Genomic DNA, 20,825 nt, shown 5'->3' with positions numbered 1-20,825 from the left:
CAGCCAGCCCAGTTGGATGTTTGAGCTGCATCCCCAGATCACTCCACTTGTTCATTATTTATTCTGGGGAGCAAGCAGGCTACCCAGAAAAACAGCAGAGCCTGTTCCTCAACTCACACTGAGTTTTTCATAGAGGCATCAGTTGTGAAACAATTTGATCTCCTCTATTTCACGGGCTATGAAATTTCATGCACTTAGCACCATATTAAGCCCAATTGCTTGTAATTCACTAAAAGGAACCTATCCAGAATGACAACCAGTTGTGATGTGAGGACACCTGGAAACAGAGAATCCACCTCTTCTCTGGGTAATTTGTTCCAGTGGCTAGTCTCTCTCACTTTTAAAAAAAATATGTGCCTTACATCTCATTTGAATTTATCTGGCTTCAGCTGACAACCATTGGTTCTTGCTGTGCCTTTCTTGGCTAGACTGGATTTCATGGGGCAGGGCTAATTCAATCTCCCATGCCTACTGGGAGCCTCCCTGCCAGGAGCACCCAAGTAGGGGCCTCCTAGATGTTTGTCTTTGGGGCTGAGGACAGGACTTCCTTGTATGGCTGCTCTCCATGGTAATATCAGATGCACCTCCAGAGGCAGTGCAGAAGCAAGTGCACTGCATCAGCCTGTCATTGGGCTCAGGGCTTTGGCCTTGGCAGCTTCTGCTTTAGTCACATCTCTGGGTGCCTGGGCTCAGGGATTCTGAGTCCTGTAGCTGCAACTGGAGCCACCTCCACATCTGGGAACCTCTTCTAGCTTCAGAAAGGTTGGTGGCTGCTGCCCTCCGAGCCCAGGTCTGAAGGCAGCACAGAAGTGAGGATGGCAATGCTGTGACCCCCCCACCTCACAACAACATTTGGACTCTCCCACTCTCTCATTTTGGTCGGGAAGCCCACCAAACAACATGTCATTGAGATGGATGTGTTCCCAGGGAATGTCTCAATTGCAAGGAATCAACATTTCCCAGCTGGAAAAAAATATTCTGCTGGAAAACTTTCATTTTTAGTCTTTCAAAAGGACTTTTGGCTTCAGAATTTTATTTCATTTTTTATGAGATTGTGTCTTTTATCGGCACACAAGCAGAGAAGTTAGAGAAAAAACATAAAAAACTCCTGCTGGAAGTTTGCAGTGTCTCGCTAAGTTGTTTCTTAGGAGCCAGAACAATAAGACATAAAAACTCAAAAATCAGAGGGAGAGAATGTAGGCTACTGCCTATAACCGAGAGGCACAACTCACTGGGTACCTGCTGACTGAGTGCTGCTAAGTCCCGATTGAGTGCTGCCCTACTGAGCCCCCTAGCATGCAAGCACATCAAGAAAACCTGCCCAAAATTTAAAGTCACAGTATTCAATTTTAACACAATCACAAATACACCAGAGCATCAACGTTTTAAATTTTACAAGGTCTCTCCTTTTTTGGAACCCTTGTTTCTAAACATGCCATGTGGGACTAGAATCAAATTTCAGCGACTAATTATCATGTGTGTGGAATCATCATTAAAGTGTATTCTGTGTAGTTATGTTGTTGTCTTCTTTAGGACATTTGGGGAAACAGGAGCACTGGGAAAGCCTGTTTCCCTGCTCCCCTCATACACACTGCACATTTACTGCCACCTGGTGCTGGTTGAGCAGTAGCATTGTGACATCAGAGATAATACACCACTCAGCACTCCCTCCCTCCAGTTCATTTCCATACTTGGGGAGAATGGCTAGCAACCTGGCTGCCATGGCAACAGCTACCTTCGACAACTGATTGCTCCCTTATTACCAGAACATCATCACAGAAAGGAAGTTTGTAATGAAACAAGGCCAGATTTAGATAACCAGGATAGCCTCCTGCTGTGCTCATTTGGGTTTGTACTGTGATACGGTGCAGTGTTTCTTTTCAAAGGGCAATTGTTTGCTGTTGCGTTGCAGTGCCTCTCAGGCGGGCACTGGACAGAACCCAGCAATCAATGTGATTGGTAGTAAAGTCATTTATTTCTTTCCAGCATGCTCTTATATACAATTATGGCCAGCAATCAAGCAATTGCTAATTGGTTAATAAGATACACACAAGCACAGCTATTACTTCATAGGGTAATTGTCATCCTGTACAACTTTCTAATTTATTATCCTATTTACTGCCCACTTGCTGGCCTTGGGCTGCTTCTTATCTGCATCTCAGGCACAGCTCACAGCCTAATTAGCCCGTCCTCGAAATCTAAACAACTCGGCTTCTCACATTCCGTTCCCACAGTTTGCTACCTTCCTTAGTAAGAACTTGGTGAAAATAAGATGAAAAATTCCAGCTCTTTGTCAGATATTTTTTATCTGCTTCTTGCACATTCAGGTTTATAGCTTAGAACTTTCACCAAAACTGAAGTTGCATTAAATGAGTTGTTTTAATACAGTTTAATTACTTTCAATACTCTGATAAACAGAGCATTCCCAAACCATTCCCAGCCAATAGGAGCTGCAGATTGCCCACCACTGGTCTAAGATAATGGGGAAGTTACCAGTCTCAGTGCTCCATCCCACCAGCAAGATAGAAGAGGCTCAGGGGCCAAAGCCCTCAGGCAGGGCAGGGCATCAAGCAGTCTAAAGCCCAACCCTCAGGCAGGGCATAGTCAGGAGCCCAGGCCCTCAGACAGGGCCTGGGCTCCCCCCCACCCCCAACCAGGGGTCAGGCACCCAGGTACAATCTCTTGTCCTGGCTCTGGTGGGAGCCAGATAAGCACAGGACCCTTGGCCTGAAGAGGGGGAGTACTGCCACCCCCATGCTGGGTCAGTAGGGGTGTGTGCGTGGCACACAGGCCTGCCCAACTCCACTGTGTCCCAACTCAGGGCACTAACAGTGGCAGCGAGGTCTGCCACTGGCTCAGCAGGGAATCCCCCTGCAACACACTGACCACATTTCAGATGCTCCTGCAACCAGACTGCAGTTGGCTATCACTGGGCTCCTTCCTCCCCTCGGGGTGTACCTGAACCCCAGACTCATCCTCCATCTCCTAGGGGTATATGGCCATCAGCTATCCCAGCAGCTTTTCAGCATCGGTCAGGTCTAGCAGCTTGTGCAAGTCCTCAGGGTAACTGAAGTTTTCTGCATCACAAGTGGAAGAACACATCCATCTCTTTTAGCAGCTGCCTCCTGACTACTCTACAGCACCCACCTTTTATGCTTCCTGGTTCCACCAACCAGGGGCTGTCTGCCCCTCCACACACTGTCAATCTCTGAAGGAGGCCACGCCTCTTTCCTACAGGGCCCCATAGAGCAGTACTGCCCAGTAGAAGAACATAATGTTCTACCCCACCTATTTCCTGATTTACAAAACAAGTTAGAAACTTTGTGTCCCTCCAAATATGAGGTTATTCCAGTTCTGCTGAGTAATAACAGCACTTCATATGTGCCTCATCTTCCTTCTGAAGAAGTTAAAGTGCTTTTCATCCCTGGATTAATATTATCATCATCTCCATTTTACAGAAGGGACAACTAACACTTAGACCAGGTCTACACTGGAATCTTTTGCAGGTATAATAATGTTGATTAGGGGTATGATTTTTTACAACACTTCTATACTGGCAAAAGCCCTAGTATAGGTGCAGTTATACCAGTATAAAAGTCCTTATTTTGTTTGGGGAACTGGTATAATCTATACCAGTAAAATCACATTTTTGCTAGTAGATGCTGATTTTACACTAGAAGTGTTTACTATAATTATACTTTTATAGCTATACCAACAAACCTTTTCTGCTGTAGAATAGACCCTGAAAGAGGAAGCCAGTGTGACAAATGGGGCATTATTGGCGGATCCCTAGAATTTCCTGGCTTAAGATAAAGGCCGTTGAAAAATATTTTGTCAGTCTCAGGATTCAGGGCCCCATTTTATTTAGCCGGTCTCTTGGACCCTTCTACCCGCTTTGCAGGATGTGACTTGCTTTCTACATGAGGATGAGGATTTTATCCAGGGGAATTCTTTCAGAGTTAGCATGCTCTGTTTTAACCTAAAAAAGACAGACAGTTCCTCAAGGTCTATCTGCCCTGGAATACTATGGTCATCATTACCACTGCTTTCTATGGAGGTAAGACAGAATCTATAGTTCAGTGTTCTTACTCCACTCAAAGTCTACCTAAAAATTAAGGCCTATAAGATCATTTATTATCTGTGTTGTATATGATTAATTCCTGTTATGTCTTATTAATCTCTTCAACCAGTACGGCTGTTCTTATGTTCTTATGTTCATTATAGGGCCTACTATCAAGCACTTCTTATTCCATCCAACAATGCCCTGCAGTGCACACATACACTAGACAGTTGAGTACAGTGTTAGTGGTGTTTTATACCGGGGATGATTCACATTTGCTCCTTGCACCCCTTTAACCACCTTGTTGTTATAGGGATGAATACAAACCACAACATACATATGACCAATGAATAATTTACATGGTAGTTGCCACATTGCAGCAGCCATTGTAAGTACACTGGGTTCTCTCCAGCCTAGGGTGGCCATCTGTCCCATTTTGGCCGGGACAGTCCCTTTTTAAAGCCCTGTCCTGGCTGTCTTGAATTTTTGGCAAAAGTGGGCATTTGTCCCATTTGCTCTTGTAGTGTGCTGCAGCGGGGAGGGGCGATGGTAGCCCTGCACAGGGGGACAGGCAGTGCTCAGGTAGGGGGCAGGCAGGGCACCAGTGAGCAGCGACAGCCTTGCACGGGGGGCAGGAAGGACTCGAACAAGCAGCAACAGCCTCGTGCTGGGGGCAGGCAGGGCTTGAGCGAGCCGTGGCCCCTGCCCTGCATGGGGAGAGTGGCTCGGGCAAGCAGCTTGGGCCAGCCCCTTGCTTGAGACAATTACTCCTTGTTCTGTCATCTTCTACCACTGAGAACAGTCTAGATCCATCCTCTTTGGAACCCACTTTCAGGTAGTTGAAAGCAGCTATCAAATCCCCCCTCATTCTTCTCTTCTGCAGACTAAACAATCCCAGTTCCCTCAGCCTCTCCTCATAAGTCATGTGCTCCAGCCCCCTAATCATTTTTGTTGCCCTCCGCTGGACTCTCTCCAATTTATCCACATCCTTCTTGTAGGGGCTGGGTCACAGAGGAGGAGCTGCAAGCTGCAGCCTGAGGGAAGGAGCTCCTTTCCATGGCCTGTGAAATCTGAGGGTGAATGACACCTGGGTGGGAGCTGCAGGCTGTACTGAGCAACAAAATTCCTGTCTTCTGGCTCCAGCTGACAGGGCAGGGCCCATGATTTAAACAGCCGCCTGTGACCTGCCTCCATGGTGCACAGACTGTCCCAGCCCGTTACCCTGCTGTCCTGAGCCGTGCAATGAGTGACTGGGGAGTTCTCACAGATTAATCTCTCCCTGTCGCATGTTCTTTTCCATCCAGCTTCCCCGCAACGCCCTCCGACTGACAGTGGGAGAGTCACGGTACCCATGGTCGTCTGCATTATCCTGGGGGCCCTGCTCTGCCTGGTCTTAATCATTCTGGGGGTGCAGGTGCGAAGTGCCAGGGCACAGCGCAGAGGTGGGTGCTGATTGGTGTCACTGTGTGAAATGCTTCTGCAAAAGCAGGGGGCTTCAGGGTGTCAGGGTGAGGGGTGATACTGGGCTGGGTGGGGTGGCCAACGGTGCCTGGTAACTCCTCTCTCTTTAAATATTTCATTAACTGTCTCGTAATGGAACAGCCCAGCAATGAAATCTGGAGATGATACTAGCTAGGGACCTTTACAATTTCAGAGACGTTGCATCTGTACCCCCCTCCCCACCTGCCGATGATCCACTACAGGAGTGCCTATGTAACCCATACACATCCTGGGTCTGGTGTTCTGTCCCATCTAGTAGAACCGAGACCACATAGAGAGAGTTAAATGAGCCTGCTCTACAGCCTTAGCTAACAGCCAGTTGGCTTTTATCTTTGCTGCTTTTACAGGATTATCTAGGCATCTCTCACCTAGTCAGTTCCCTGCCATTGCAGGGCCTGGGAAATTGGTGGTACCTTGGTTGTTCCTTCTTTCCACCTGTGGCCAACAAGAGCTTATTCTGCTGAGGACTGAAATGCTTTAGTCTAAGTGCATCTTTGGGCTCAAACCTAGGGGTATCTGGGTGAAATGCAGTGGCCTGTGTTATACAGGAGGTCAGACTAGATGTTCTAATGGTCCCTTCTGGCCTTAAACTCTATGGGAAAAAAAAGGTGTTATCACCATTTTGCAGATAAACACCAGCATGCAGGAAGAATTATTTAAAATGCTCCAAAGGGGATTATCTCAGATTAATGGGATGAGATTAAAAAGGGAACATTTAAGATGAATGTGAGGAAGCTTCCTGACAGCGAACTAGCCCTGGGAACCATCATCAAAGGGCTGTTGTGCAAAGAAACCCTGTCACTTGGCTCATTTAAATTCCAGCAGTGGCAATGTGCTGTAGGGTTCAGGCTCACACTGGGCCTGAGGGGGAGGGGCTGGATGATCCCATGGTGTTTCCCTTCTCTGGTTTCAATGATCCTGTGCAAACCCAGCCCTTTGTTTTCAGGCTCCAGAAGACCCATGTATCCCGTCTCAGAGGCCGTGTACGAGGAGATCGATTATAACCTGATGAGAGAGAAGCAGGAGATGTTCAGTCGCTCAGGTCTGTGGGTCTCACTCTTAACAGGGAGCAGCTATCTAATCAATGCCCTTTCAATCTGAGGCCATGACCCAGAGTTAAATCACTGCAGCTTCAGCCCTGTGAGCTTGTCAATGGTGCTGGGCACAAGTCTTCATACAAAATGTTTGAGTGAAAAATGCAGATTCAGAGACATTGAGAAATTTCACAGATTCGTGTTAATTTCACCCAATTGCTCCAAAAACAAATAGAACAATTCATTTCATTTCAACACTCTCTAAAGAAAACATTTTGTTTTTTCAATTTTATATTACTTTTCCATTAGAAATTTCCTTTAATTTTATCTATAAAAACAAACAAACAATCAAACAAAAATTAACTAATGTCCAAAAGAACACCAAATGGTTTCATTCAACATAAAACTTTTTTTTTAACTTTTCCATTTGCCAAAAATTGCCAAAAAAGGTCATTTTTGGCTCCACTCATTTTTTTTCTTTTTTTTCCCCAATGGCCAGAGAACCAAACTATCTGTGCTTTTTTGCCAAGCTCTAGCTGTGGGAGCTGGGGCTGTGGTGAGACCAGCAGTTACTCATGTAGACTGAGGGAGATTGGCTTCCTTCTCACCATACACTGAGTGTCCCTGTTCTAGGGACAGTTAATGTCACTCTGCCCGTCCTGCAGCCTTGGAGTGTAACCAGTGAAGGGTCAGGAAAGCGAATATCTGGGGCCAGGCTAAACTATTATTTGAAAATTCTCTGGAGCTTTGGAGCAGGGGATGTTCTGTGCCCCCCTCCCACCACAGCCACTGGTCTGCTGAGTCGGTTCCTTCCTGCCTGTACTATTGGGTTATCCGGGAGAGGGGGCGGGCGGAAGCCCGCCCCATGCTAACGGATCCCCCCCCCAGCCCAAGGGGAGGATCTACAGGGCCACGGAAACCCACTAAGTGCGGGGGACAACTAATAAAAGAACAGGGACAGGAGTGAGGTCAAAGGGTCATAAGGAGGGAGCCTGATGGGGACACCGAGCAGAGAACCCCGGACAGCGCCCACTGCTCCTCGAAGGCATCAAGGGAGCCAGCGGACGCCGCCCAGAGGAACTCTGCCCGGAGACGTGAGCGGACGAGGGACCGGAAACAAGCCCCACAGTCGCAGGAGTCTCCGTCGGCCAACCTCCTCTCCCTGGTCGCGTGGATGGCTTTTTTTGCCAGGGCGAGGAGGAGGTTGACCAGGAGGTCCCGCGACTTTGTGGGGCCACGGATAGGGAGTGCATGGATAAGGAGGTGAGGGGAAAAGTGCAGCCAGAAACGTAACAGAATGTCGGTGAGGAGCCGGTATAGGGGCTGCAACCTGGCGCACTCTAGGTAAGCATGCGCCAGGGTCTCCCTCATGCCGCAGAAGGGGCAGGTGTCCGGGACAGGGGTGAACCGCGCCAAGTACACGCCCGTGCTCACGGCCCCGTGAAGGAGCCGCCAGCTGATATCCCCTGCGGGCCTCGGGACCAGGGTAGAGTACAGGCTGGCCCACCGGGGCTCCTCACCCTCCACAGGTGGCAAGAGGTCCCGCCACTTGGTGTCGGGGCGGGACACGAGGGCGAGGAAGTGGACGGTATGGAGCACGAGCGCGTAGAGTTGTTTCCTTGGCGCGGTTTGGAAATGGACCGGCTGCAGATCGTGCAGCCGGCTGGCGGAGAAGGGGCGGGGGGGCCGGTCGGGTCCACGGGGCAGGGGCCCGATGAAGAGGTCCGGAGGGCTCGGGGTGGAGGGTGGGCGGGGCGTGCCCTCGCGCAGGACCCGATCGAGGTAAGCCCGAGCAGCGGGCGGCAAAGCGGCCTTCACCTCCTGTAGTACGCGCCGGGGAGTACAAGGTCTGGAGAGCCCCATCCGCCGAGCGAGCGTCAGGGGATCCAGCCAGTCTCCCCGGTCGTAGTCCAGGAGGTCTCCGACCCTGGTGGCTTCTGCCAGGACCAACCTCTGGCGCACCGCGGGGGACTCCGCCACCTGCACACGGAGCTGAGGGTTGTGTAGCAGGGGCTCCGCGAGGAGGTCTGCCCCCTCGGTGGCCGCCACGGACCTGGTCGCAGAGAACAGCTTCCAGGTCCGGAGGAGGTCCTGGTAGAAGACCGGCAGCCCGGAGAGGTCTCGCGGAAGGCCCCTCGGGTCGAGATAAAGGAGCTGCCGGTCGTATCGGAGCCCTCGGAAGCGGCGCAGGAAGGCGTGCGCCAGGGCTCTCCATGCCGGACTACCCGCACCATAAAGGAGCCTCTGCAGTGCCTGGAGGCGGAAGACGTGGACCTGAGTGCGGAGGCACTTCAGGCCCTGCCCTCCCTCCTCCAGGGGCAGGTGGAGTACCCCTGCAGGGACCCAGTGCAGTCCTGGCCAAAAGAACTCCAGCACCACCCGCCGGAGGTCGGTCAGGAACACCGGGGCCGGGACCAGGGTGTTGAGCCGGTACCAGAGCATGGACAGGACCAGTTGATTGAGCACCAGTGCCCTCCCTCGGAGGGAAAGGCACCGGAGGAGTCCTGTCCATTTCCGGAGCCGCTCCGCCACCCTGCCCTGCAAACCGTGCCAGTTCTCCGGCGGAGAGGGATGCGTGGCAGAAAGGTAAACGCCGAGATAGAGCAGCGGACCCGCGCTCCACCGGATGGCCTGAAGCGCGGGTGGGAGGGAGCTCGCCTGCCACCCGTCCCCTACCACCAAGCCAGAGCTCTTGACCCAGTTGACCCGGGCGGAGGAGGCCGCCGAGTACACGGCCTGGCAGGCCTCCACCCGCGCCAAGTCGCCCGGGTCCTGGACCACGAGGAGCACATCGTCGGCGTACGCCGACAGGACCAGCCGCAGCTCCGGCTCCCGAAGCACCAACCCCGTCAACCTCCTGCGGAGGAGACAGAGGAAGGGCTCGATCGCCAGGGCGTACAGCTGGCCCGAGAGGGGGCACCCCTGCCGCACTCCCCGCCCGAAGCTGACCGGCTCGGTCAGGGTCCAGTTGAGCCTGACCAGACACTCTGCGGAGGCGTACAGCACCTGGAGAAAACCCACAAACTGGGACCCGAAGCCTAACGCCTGCAGAGTGCCCAGGAGATACCCGTGGTCCACCCTGTCGAACGCCTTCTCCTGATCCAGGGACAGGAGGGCGAACGACAGACCATCCCTGCACCCAAGCTCCAAGAGATCCCGGACCAGATACAGGTTATCGAAGATGGTACGGCCCGGGACGGTGTAGGTCTGGTCTGGGTGGATCACGTCCTCCAGCACGGACCCTAGCCGAATCGAAATGGCCTTTGCGACAATTTTATAGTCCGTACTGAGGAGCGAGATGGGACGCCAATTCCGTAAATCGCGGAGGTCCCCCCTCTTCGGCAATAAAGCGAGCACGGCTCGCCTGCACGAGAGAGGGAGGACCCCGCTCCGCAAGGACTCGGCCCAGACGGTGACTAGGTCCGGGCCGAGGACGTCCCAGAACACGCGGTAGAACTCCACGGTCAGCCCGTCCATGCCCGGGGATTTATTGGTGGGCATGCGACGGAGGGCTTCCGAGAACTCGGCCAGAGTGAGAGGCAGCTCTAGCCGGTCCCGGTCGCCCGCGCTGACCGTCGGGAGTCCGTCCCAGAGCACTTTGCAAGCGGCAGGATCGGTCGGATCCGGGGAGAAAAGGCGCACGTAGAAGGTCCGGGCCCTCTCGCACATCTCCGCCGGATCCGTGAGGGGGGAGCCGTCCTCCGCCAGGAGGCAGGTGACGTGCTTCTTGGCCCCCCTCCGTTTCTCCAGGGCGTAGAAGAAGCGGGAGCCGCGATCCATCTCCCGAAGGAGGCGGATGCGGGATCGAACAAAGGCGCCCCGGGCCCGATGGTCTTCGAGGACCCGGAGCTCCTCCCGCTTCTCCCGGCACGCTCCGCAAAGGGATGGATCCTCGGGGCTGGCGGCCAGACGCCTCTCCAGCTCTAAGACCTCCCGCTCCAACTGCCCTATCGCCGCATCCCTCCGTCGGCTGGCGCCCCGGGTGTAGTCACGGCAGAAGAGCCGGGCGCGCACCTTCCCCACGTCCCACCACCGCCGCGCCGAGGGAAAGGCGCGCCGCTGCCCTCGCCAGGCCAGCCAGAACTCCCGGAAGGACGCCACGAAGCCCCCATCCTCCAGCAAGCTGTTGTTGAAGTGCCAATAGGCCGGCCCCGGCCTCTCCGCGCAGAGAGAGGCCGTCACGGTGACGAGGTGGTGGTCCGAAAAAGGGGCCGGCCGGATGCTGGAGGACAGGGCCCGTGAGAGATGGAACCGGGACAGATAGATGCGGTCCAACCGGGAGTGGCACGACCGATGGGCTTCCACCCGGACATAGGTGTACGTGGAGGCGTCGTCCGGGTGGTGGTCGCGCCAGACGTCCACCAGGGAGTGATGGGCGACGATCTCCCTGAGGACGGCCGCGGCGGCCGGGCTCTGCTCGGTTCCCGACCGGTCCCGCTCCTCGAGGACGGTGTTAAAGTCCCCGCCCAGGACCAGGCACTCGCGAGGATCCAGGGAGCCGAGGAAGGCGGACGCCTGCCGATAGAACTGCAGCCGCTCCGGGGCAAATGCCGGGGCATAGATGTTGATGAGGTTGACCACAAGCCCCGCCATGCGGACCCGGAGGTGCAGCAGGCGGCCCGGCACAGCCTCGGCGACCCCCAGCACCTCTGGCCGTAGGTCGGGGGAGAACAGGGTAGCCACTCCAGCCTGATGGGTGGTGAGATGGCTGAAGTAGACCCCGTCCCCCCACTCCAGCCGCCAGTTAGCTTCGGCGGCCGGATCCGTGTGAGTCTCCTGCAGGAAAACCACGGAGTACCCCCCTTCCCGAAGGAAGGAGAGCACCTGGCTCCTGCGGAAACCCACCCTACAGCTCCGGGTGTTTAGTGTGGCAAAGGTGATGACTGCCATGAGGAGGGCTGGGGGGGATCTACGTCAGCAGGGGCGCTCACGGCTCCCGTTGGGCCGCGCAGCAAACTGTGGCCCACCCCGAAGGCGAGCAGGGAGTCACGGAAGCCGCGCGCCCGGTGGTAAGCCGCGACATTCCGCTTCCCGGTCCCCTTGCCCTCCCCTATGAGGGCCCGCGTGGCCAGGAGGAGCTGGTGGAAGTCCCCCCAGCGCTGGAGAGCAAGCACGACCTTGTTGCGGGAGCCCCGGACGTCCTCCAGGAACTCCTGCAACTCCTCTCTCAGCACATGGGGGGGTGGGGCCTCTGGCGCAGCCCCGTGGCCGACTGGGACGGGCAAGCAAGGGGCGGACCCCGGCTCAGTGGGGGGCGGCGGAGGGAAGATTGCAGCCCCTAGTGGGTCGGGACTGTGAAATTCAAAGGCCGCTCCCTGGGAGTCATCCTCTGGGAAAGGGAAGGAGACAGCCCCAGGGGCGGCAATAATATCATGGGAGGTGGAGGGGGCAGGGCTGGGGTCAGGAGCAGGGGTGGGGGGAGGGAGAGAGACGGGACCCTGGGCCTCAGGAGCTGAGCCATCAGTAAGAGGCTCCTCGCGGCCAGGTAGGGGAGTTGGAGGGGAAGGGAGGGGGTCCCCAACGACACCGGGCTCAGGCTCAACGGCAGGCAGAGCAGCCTCGGCACGGGGAGATGTGGAAGCCTCAGGGGGGCCCCCACCCGGGAAGGAACCCGATTGCTCCGCACCACCGAGGGACACCCCCGGTAGCCCATCTCCCTGCCACGAGGCACCGGCCGTCATCTCAACAGGCTCGGCGGCCAGCAGCGGGGTGCCATCCGCAGCCGGGCAGGTCGAGGAGTCCAGGGGACCCTCGGAGGCGGGAGCAGACGCAGCTGGAGGGTTGGTGGAGCACGGGGAAGGGGAAACTGGGGTGAGGTCGGCTAGATCAAGGCCCGTCGGCAGAGGGTCGTCCTCCCCCGGGGTGACCGGGGTCAGACCCAGGGCCTCGATCTCCTCGAAGATGGAGGGGAGCTCGCCTCCCACCACCCCGGGGTCCTCCCCACTCGCGCCCGAGGCGACGCTCACCTCGGGTGTTGCAGGGGGTACAGGCGGCAAGGGACCAGGAGGGGCCGCAGCGGAGGCCTCCGCAGGGGGGGACTGCGTGGGAGGGATGGTGGTACCCTCCGGTGCTGCCACGTCTTCCCTAGCCGTCATCGGCAGATGGGTCAACCCCTGGGGCACGGCAGAAGGCTCGGTGTCGGCGGCCCCCTTTCTGGTCTTACGGGGGGCTTCCGCCTCAGGTGGCACGGGCGGAGCCCGAGCCTTCCGCTTGCCCCGCTTACCCTGTACCCGGGTCCAGCCCTCCATGGCATCGCCTGCGGGCTGGTCAACAGGGATTGGGTCAGGGGGCAGAGAAGACGGTTTTGGGGCTTGGAGAGGCACAGGTGGGACAACAGGAGGGAGGGAGGAATCCCCCTGGGGAGAGCCCCCTCCCATGCCCGGCAGTACCCCTGCCGCACCCTCCTCCACAGGCCCCGCCAGAGTGCAGGCAGCGGAGGCGGGGCTCTCCCGCTCATCTGGGCGCTCCGGAGAACGCACCCCTGAGGCCCGAGCGGGAGCAGCGACGGACCGAGGGGGAGGAGGGGCTGCTCTGGGTACCGGGCGGTCAGGGGCACCGGCGATGGCGGGGCCGGCACCCTGCCGGGGCTCGGGGGTCCCGAGAACTCCTCCGAGCCGGGCCAAGGGGCAGTCCCTCCGGACGTGCCCCGTCGCCCGGCAGAGGAAGCACCGGGCCTCCCCCGTCGAATAGTGCACCCGGTAATGGGCCCCCTGGTAGGGGACCAGGAAAGACCCCTCAAGCGCCTCTCCGCCACGCGCCGCCGGCGGCAGTTGAAGCTGCACCTGCCGGCGGAACGAGAGAACGTGACGGAGGGCGGGGTCTTTGCAGCCCAAGAGGAGAGGGCTCACAATGGAAATGGGCTTCCCCAGGGTCGAGAGGGCGGGTAACAGGGCGGCATTGGGCAGGAAGGGAGGGACAGAGGTCAGGACGACACGGACCCCCAGGTCCTCCAGCGGCTCGAGGGGGACAAACACGCCCCCCACCGCCAGGCCCTTCTCCACCGCCTCCTGGGCAGCGGCCTCCGAGGCAAGGAAGAAAACCACCTTGCCGTACATTTTGGAGGCCGCTACGATGGCCGTGGGCCCCACCACCCTCGCCAGCGCCCGCACGTAGGTCTCCACGTGGGGCGAGGCGGGCACCAGGAGGCAACGGACGCCGTGCTTCCGGGTCAAGGTGGGGAAGGGGCCCCGGCCGCTGTAGATGGTAGCGGAGGCGGCGGTCGGGGGAGATGACGTAGCGGCGGGCGGGGGGGCTGCCGCCACCTGGGCGTACGCTCTGGGGGCCGAGGAAGGGACACCCGCAGAGCTGGTGGAGGGAACAGCGGGGAGGGACGCCGCGGCCGGTGGCGGGGCCGCGGCAGCGGGGGCAGGCTCCGCCATGGAGGGCTTCGTCTTCCTAGCGGGGCCCTTTCCCTTCTTTTTGCCCTGGCCCTTTCCGCCGGCTGGGGGGGCTCCCCCAGAGGCGGAAGGGGCCAGGGACGTGGCAGCAGCAGAGGGCACCCCGTCGGTCGCCGCTGCCGGCGCCTCAGCAGGAGCGGTGGCAGGTGGTCCGGCAGCGGCGGGTGAGGTCGAGACCGGGAGGCGTTTGGGGGGAGCAGGCGAGGGAGGGGGGACAGACGTCGTCCCGGGAATCCCACCCGCCGCCCCTCCCGCCATGCTGAACGGGGAGGGAGGGTAAACACCGGAGAAAGGGGGTGGGGGTAAGGGACAGGTCACCTACTCCTCCCTGCTAGGCTGTGGGCAGGGAGGATGGTGCCAACAATAGGGGGGGGGGCAGATACGGGGACTATCGAGGACTTCGGGGGGGGGGGTCAGTCACCGACAGAGGATTGAAATCCGGCTCCTCTAGCTGCACTAGGGGAGGGGAGGGGAAACAAGAGCAATGGGGGGGGTGCAGTGCAAGAGGGGCAACTTAAACAGGGGAGAGGCACAAGCGCACTGATGGAGCTATGGGTGCACGAAGGGAGGGGCTAATCAGGGCAAGGGGCCGCGGAGGGAGGGGAGCAACCAGGCTGGGAGTGGGGCGGAGGGACCAAGGGGCTGGCGTCAGGGCCGGGGCAGGACAAACAAAGCTGCAAAGGGAGATGGGCGGGGCAGGCAAACAAACTGAAGCTGGGTGCCGGGGGAGGGGGGGCCACAAGGGGCAAACGGGGCAGGCAACAAGGGGCAAAGCTAGGGGGCCTGTTGCAGAGGGAAAGGGGTCAGTCCAGGGGAAGGGGGGGGTGCGTGCACCCACAAGCACTTGTGCAAAGTCAATGGCTGGCTGGCTGCCGCTGGAGGCCCAAACGGTGGCAATAGGGCGTGGCAGGCCAGGCGAGCAGCTGAGTCCCAGAGGCAGGAACTGAGGCAGATGGTAAGGGACTGCAGGGGTGGTGGAGGGGGCAGCGGTGGTGGTGGGGGTTGGGGGGGGGACACAGATGGACCAGGGGGCAGGCTCCACGCCACACCCCCGTGTCCCCACAAACACAGTCTAAACCCCCACCACTAGAGCACAGTTAAAGGGTTACTCAGTCTTGGGAGCCCCCTCCACAGTGGTCTTCGGTGTTCTGTGCGCTCCCCAGCAGCCGGTGGTCTTTTCAGTCCTCTTCTCCCTCCTCCTCCAGGCTCCAGCAGCTCCCCAGGACAAACACAGCTCCAGCAGCAGTAGCAGCAGCAGCTCCTTCTCTAGCAGCCCCAGTGGCTAGGCAGGAAGGACCCCCCACAGGTGGCAGCTGTAGTGGTGGTGGTGGTGGGGTCCTGGCTTCTCCCTCCAGAGGTGGGGGAGTGGGGGCTGGCCAGCAAGGCCCCCCCCACCCCTCACTCACTTGCTCAGCAGCAGTGGCAGCAGCAGCAGTCCTGGGAAGAAGCACTCCAGCCAGCAGTAGCAGCCCAGGAAGGGAGAAGGAGCTCCAGCTAGCAAGGCAGCCAGAGAAGGGGGAGCCCTCCAGCCAGCAGGGCAGCCCAAGCAGGCAGAGCGCTCCCTGTACTAGGGTGGACCCTGCTCCGGCCCTGAGGGCTTTGAAATGCTGCCTGACAGGGCTTGAGAGGGGTTAAAAGTGGCCTGACAGAGCTGGGCTGAGTGGGAAAGTGGCTACAGCTGGAGGCCACGCCCCAAACTGAAGCCCTGGGCCTTATAAGAGGCAGGGAAGCCAGAGCACAGAGAGTCTCTCTCTGGCTTCAAAGAGGGATGGGCCTGGCTGCTTAGGGCCTGAGGCTAGGTACCTGAGTGAAGCAGGGCTGGGGGAACAGGCTGAGGAGCTAGGGAAGCTCCAGCCCGGAAAGCCCCAGGCTGCGGCCTAGTAAAGGGCCAAAGGTACTGGGAGTTGCAGAGGGCAGCCCAGGGGTAGGACAAAGCAGCAGGTCCAAACCCCTTTGCCTGTGATGAGTGGGCTGATACTGCAGTCTGCCCCAGGGTGTGGGGCTAGACCATGACTGTCAGTGGCCACTACTGAGGCAAGGCGGGGACAGTAGTGCGGGGTTCTCCTGGGAGGGGGGAGACCCAATTATAGTTAAAGGGGCACCGGGTCCAGGGAGGGACACGGGGCCTGCGGACAGGGGGATCACCAGCCTGCCGAGGGCGCTCCAGGGCCGGACTTAGTGAAGTTCCGAGACGAACCAGCAGGAGGCGCGGCAGGGGTGAGTACCACCCTGTTACACTGCCCCAGAGCAGAGAGATCAGCGCAGGAGAGCCTCATGAGTTTGAGTCATGGCCCTGTTATCCTTTGTGCCATTTTGTCTCAATGTCTGATTGGAACATCCTGCCCAAGGGCTGTGCTGTGGTGGGGCTCTGGGAACATGCTCAGGGCATCCCCCAGCACCACTTTCAAGATGGTTATAGTGAATCACAGATTCTGCTCTGGGTCTTTCTTGGCCTAATCAGGAAACTTCACAGAGAGCTGATTGATTCATGGGGGAGGCGGGTATTTCCCTTAAGAAGGAGTAGTCCCCTCTGTGGCTGAGAAGGCCTGAACCATTGTGGAACTTCCCTGGACCAGCAGCCAGAGACGTGCCCTTCACTCACCCCAGCATCTTTCAGATCAGATTGTATCATCCCCTCAGTCACATTTACCACAGTAACATGGAGATTTCTCTTGGGGAGTCTGTGTCAGCCTCTCACGGCTCAGAGTTGCTGTGATCCAGCATCTTCTTTGGAAGAAGGAATAGACTGAGACTGGAAATCCTGCTCCAGGCCCTGGATGTGTTCCCAGTCCCACAGTTCAGCTGTTCTCCTGTGATGAGTTTCTGGTTCTTGTCTGTCCAGTCTCCTATTCAGATGACTCAGTGACGAAGCTGCAGTATTACACCGGGGACAGCGAGGGGGAAAACGATTCTGAATCAGAACAAGGTAATGGAGGAGGGGCAGACTCAGGCCGAGAGATCCAAATCTGAGCAGAGAACAGAATTTCTATGACACTTTCTGCAATCGCAGCCATTTCCCCTCACACAGGTCCCATTTTACACAGTCGGGTCTAATCCCATTGAACAGGATTTCTGCCAGAATCTCAGGATGGGAACATGTGACCATCTCCTGAGCACACACCCCTGGGAGTGGCTCCCAGTGACCTCCTCAGATGAGGTGCTGGAGGAGACAGGTCAGTCTCTTTGGGTGAAAGGTGTCAGTGCCCAGCTGGGCTCATCTCTCACCCCTGAGAGAGAGAGAGGGAAGATTTTCCTGTGCTATAATTACAGAAGGACTCAGCCCAACTCACTGATCTGAACCCACCAGAATTTTGGGGGACAGGAGATTTACAGATTTTGACACCAGCTCTGGATCTCAGTTTTTGAGCTGGCATCTGTCACTATAACAGGCTGAAGCAAAACCCCAGACCTGAACTTCCTGTTCTGGGCCCATCTCTAATTGTAAACGAGGCGGCATTTCTACCCCAGTTGCTCTCAAGGAAGTCCATGAATGTGGGCCCTTTGGGAGTTTAGCCTGTGGTGGAGGAGGAGACACTGAGCAGTTGAGCCAGTTCTGCTGAGAAGCTGGAGCGCTGCCAAGCTGAGCCCTGGGCTGCCTGAGAGGCTAGTGGAGAGCAGGAGCTCACAAAGGATCAGAACAGTGACTCCCAGCAGAAGCTTTAATTCCTGCAGAGGAGGTTGCTCCCTACCCAGGATAACAGGAAAATTCAAACCTGTCTGCAGAGATCAGCTGGATTCACACAGGTAGCGCCCATGTCCCAACCTGTTATCTCAGCACAAGCTCAGATCCTGCTCCCACTGAAACACATAGAAGAGCTGCTGTTGGATTCTGCAGGGACAGGATTGGCCCCTAGTTATTTCTGGGACTCCTGTTTCACTTTAGTTCTCTGACTTGTGCCCTTCTCACCATGGGCCCGCTGCGACTTCCCCCTCACGTGCCATGATAAACAGCTGTAGTTACAAGCGCCACCTGTGCTGAAGAGACACTGTTGGTGCCAGGGGCTGAGTGTGGTGTTTGCTGTTTCAGAGGGAGCTTCCCTAGGGGGGTCTCAGCTGGATTACGATGATGTGGAGGAGCCTGCCTTGAACGACGTCCCCCAGACTCCAGACGGCCGAGGTGAGAAGTGAAGCCGCCTTCTGGAAGCAATATCACCCTGATGAAAAACGAACTGTATTTCACAGTAGGGACAATAGTGGTTTGTTAAGAAAATCAGGAAGTTCACCCGCCAGTATTGTCTATTGGAGTAATGCTGGGGGCGCTGACCAGGTGCATTACAAGAGCTGTGTGGAGGCCCAGGGGTAGGGAAGCGTGTGATGTCCTAAGTCATGACAGAGGCCCATTGCAGGGACTGAAGAAGCAGTTAGCTCAGGAGCTTCCCACATGGTAATTGGCTCAGGTCACTGACTTTTGACCCTCACTGCCATGAGCACTAGGGTTACTCATCATTTGTAAAGACAATGCACCGAAGCAGAGACCTTTACATAGCAGCAATGTTCCCTGCCAGCCTTTCCTGGCATGTGGCTATTGCAGCTTATATACAACTGTGTCAGACACTCTGTGACAGGGGGGTGGGTGGGACACAGAGATTTTACACCCGAAGGCCCATGTCCCAACCTTATTAGCTGGCTCAGCTCCCAGTGGTGTCAGTACATTGGATACTGATGCCTGTTTATGGGGTAAACTTTATCAGGAGAAAGCATTGAAAAGACATTTTAAAAATAATGTCAAGTTTAGGAAGCCGGAGACAAAGTCTGGAGAATTCCAGGTCATTTACATCTGTAATTATTGTAACCAAATGCCTTGTGGAACGATCCCTCTGGACTAGATCCCAGTCACCACTTTCTACAACTCCCCCTTCCCCTCATTATCTGGGGGCTCTAGGATCCTCTCAACCAGCTACTGAAATGTATCAGATCAATGTGATATGTGAAACCCCTCAATCTGAGGGTTCCAGAGGGGGGCTCCCTGTGGGTGGAAGCGCTGAGAGATCCCCAGGGACCAGTGAGGCTGGTGCATCTGCAGCTTGTAGTTTATTTCTATATTCACTGTGAATATTCTCTTAATTACTTCACTTCTTCATATCAGATGCCCCTGCCCTGCCTGGAGATGTCCCAGGGGATGGTTATGATGATGTCAGAGAAGTGTCTGACCCTGAAGGTGACCCTGGTTTGGGGCAGAATAATGAGAAAGGCACTGGGGCGAGTGACAGGGATTCACAGACAGGTGAGTGGAGATCTGTTTGCACTTCACAGTGTCTCTGCAGAGTGGGGTAGCTGGAAATGTGGGGTACGCAGCAAGGGAACAGCCCTGGCCAATCCAGCACCTGTGAGAAAAACTCTCCTCTCATCTCTCCAGTCCCTCAAAGCAGAGGCTTCAGTACCTGCCATGAGGAGAGGAACAGCAGGGTCCCTGCTGGGTGGTACTTCGTGGTCAAACCAGCAAGATACCTAGGATCCTTCTGCCTCTAGGTTCCAATCCTTGTGTGGCTGCCACACCCTGCATGTGCTCAATTCCCACCAGTTCACTGTGCGTGTATCTTTTGGGCAGAATCCTATACACCAAAGTCCTGTTACTGCTGCACTAGAGTTAAAGACCCCATGACACATCCTGTAAAATCTGGGATGAGCTTTGCCCGTTGTCCTTGGCCAATAGCTTCCTCTCTTCCCCATTGTGTCATGAGCAGAGACAACATCAGCCACCCCAGAGGAGGTGCAGTGGCGATGAAATGTGCATTGATTAGTACTTGATAAGAGTAATGTGCTAATGTTCATTGCTAGGCAGAGTGAAAGTTATAATGTTTTTAACTAAGCGCTCCTTGCTGGTAAGTGCTCAGGTTTTGTACATGGTGTGACAGGTAGCTACAGCTGGCACTTGGCAACTTCATCTGGCCTGGAACCCAAAGGTTTTAATTTCCAGACTATGTATAGAGATGATGGATTAGAACTTGTCAGAGACCCAAGACTGAAGGGGGAACGATTCCCAATTCATACTGTGGAGCAGAGGTTCTCAAACTGGGCAGCACAGAATATATTCTGGGGCAGTGCGAGAAGCCAGAGCAGAGGGTGGTGGCTCTGTCTGGGTGCCCAGTTTTGAAGGCAGCACTGCCACCAGTAGCAGTGCAGACGTAAGAGCGTCATGGTCTGGTGTTGCCGCTCTCACTTCTCTGCTGCTGCTGGCCGCAGTGCTGCCTTCGAGCTGGGTGGATGGAGAGCTATATACTTAAATGGCTCTTTTTGACTCAATGTTCTACTGCTTTTCCTATTTAGTGAGAGTTGGATGTTGATTTTTTTTTAATTGATACATGTACTTGTGTGGAGGGGGGGAAGGGGAGGTGTCAATTACTATAGATACAAAGAAAGGGGCCACAATCAAATACGTTTGAGAACCACTGCTGTAAAGTGCACTCCACCTTGCTCTGCGGCCGCACATAACCATAGAATGGATCCACTGACTGTATGTCTCCCCCTTGGTGTTTTCAGGTTGGGGTCAGCACTCGCTAAGGGGTGAAGTTGTCTCTGGGGTGGAGAAGGAAACCCCGTCCCTGCCTCCTGGAGACACAGGATATGATGATGTGGGAAATGGTGATTCTGGGGGTTCAATATCATAACAATTTGATTGGACAAAATAACCCTGTGATGATGTAAACGCTTCACCTCTTTGTCTCAGAAATGATGCCCAGAGGAAGTCCCTTCCTGGTTGATAGATAAAGCAAGTATTTTTTATGGGATTTGTGTGAAGTTTCAGGAAATGCAAAAGTGAATGGGAAAAGGTTCATTAGCTTTCTTTGTATAATTTTCCATTGTTTGGAGGGGATGGAAGTGTCCTACTTGTTA

The 20,825-nt window shown here is 56.0% G+C and overlaps 1 protein-coding gene across 1 annotated transcript; it reads left to right on the top strand.

Annotated features, from left to right (window-relative positions):
* The first annotated feature begins 5,354 nt into the window (after positions 1–5,354).
* On the top strand, positions 5,355–20,795 carry LOC123355865 (antigen WC1.1-like). The gene is made up of 6 exons (XM_044998675.1): positions 5,355–5,502; positions 6,507–6,602; positions 16,834–16,917; positions 18,019–18,108; positions 19,078–19,215; positions 20,472–20,795. Exons 1-6 carry the CDS (start codon positions 5,412–5,414, stop codon positions 20,597–20,599), a joined length of 627 nt encoding a protein of 208 aa, XP_044854610.1. The 5' UTR covers positions 5,355–5,411; the 3' UTR covers positions 20,600–20,795.
* Positions 20,796–20,825: the final 30 nt, after the last annotated feature.

The sequence above is a fragment of the Mauremys mutica genome, chromosome 1 (assembly GCF_020497125.1).
Source record: "Mauremys mutica isolate MM-2020 ecotype Southern chromosome 1, ASM2049712v1, whole genome shotgun sequence".
In the NCBI taxonomy this organism is placed as follows: Eukaryota; Metazoa; Chordata; order Testudines; family Geoemydidae; genus Mauremys; species Mauremys mutica.
The sequence above is the reverse complement of the archived record's forward strand: the minus strand, read 5'-3'. Positions and strand labels throughout refer to the sequence as shown.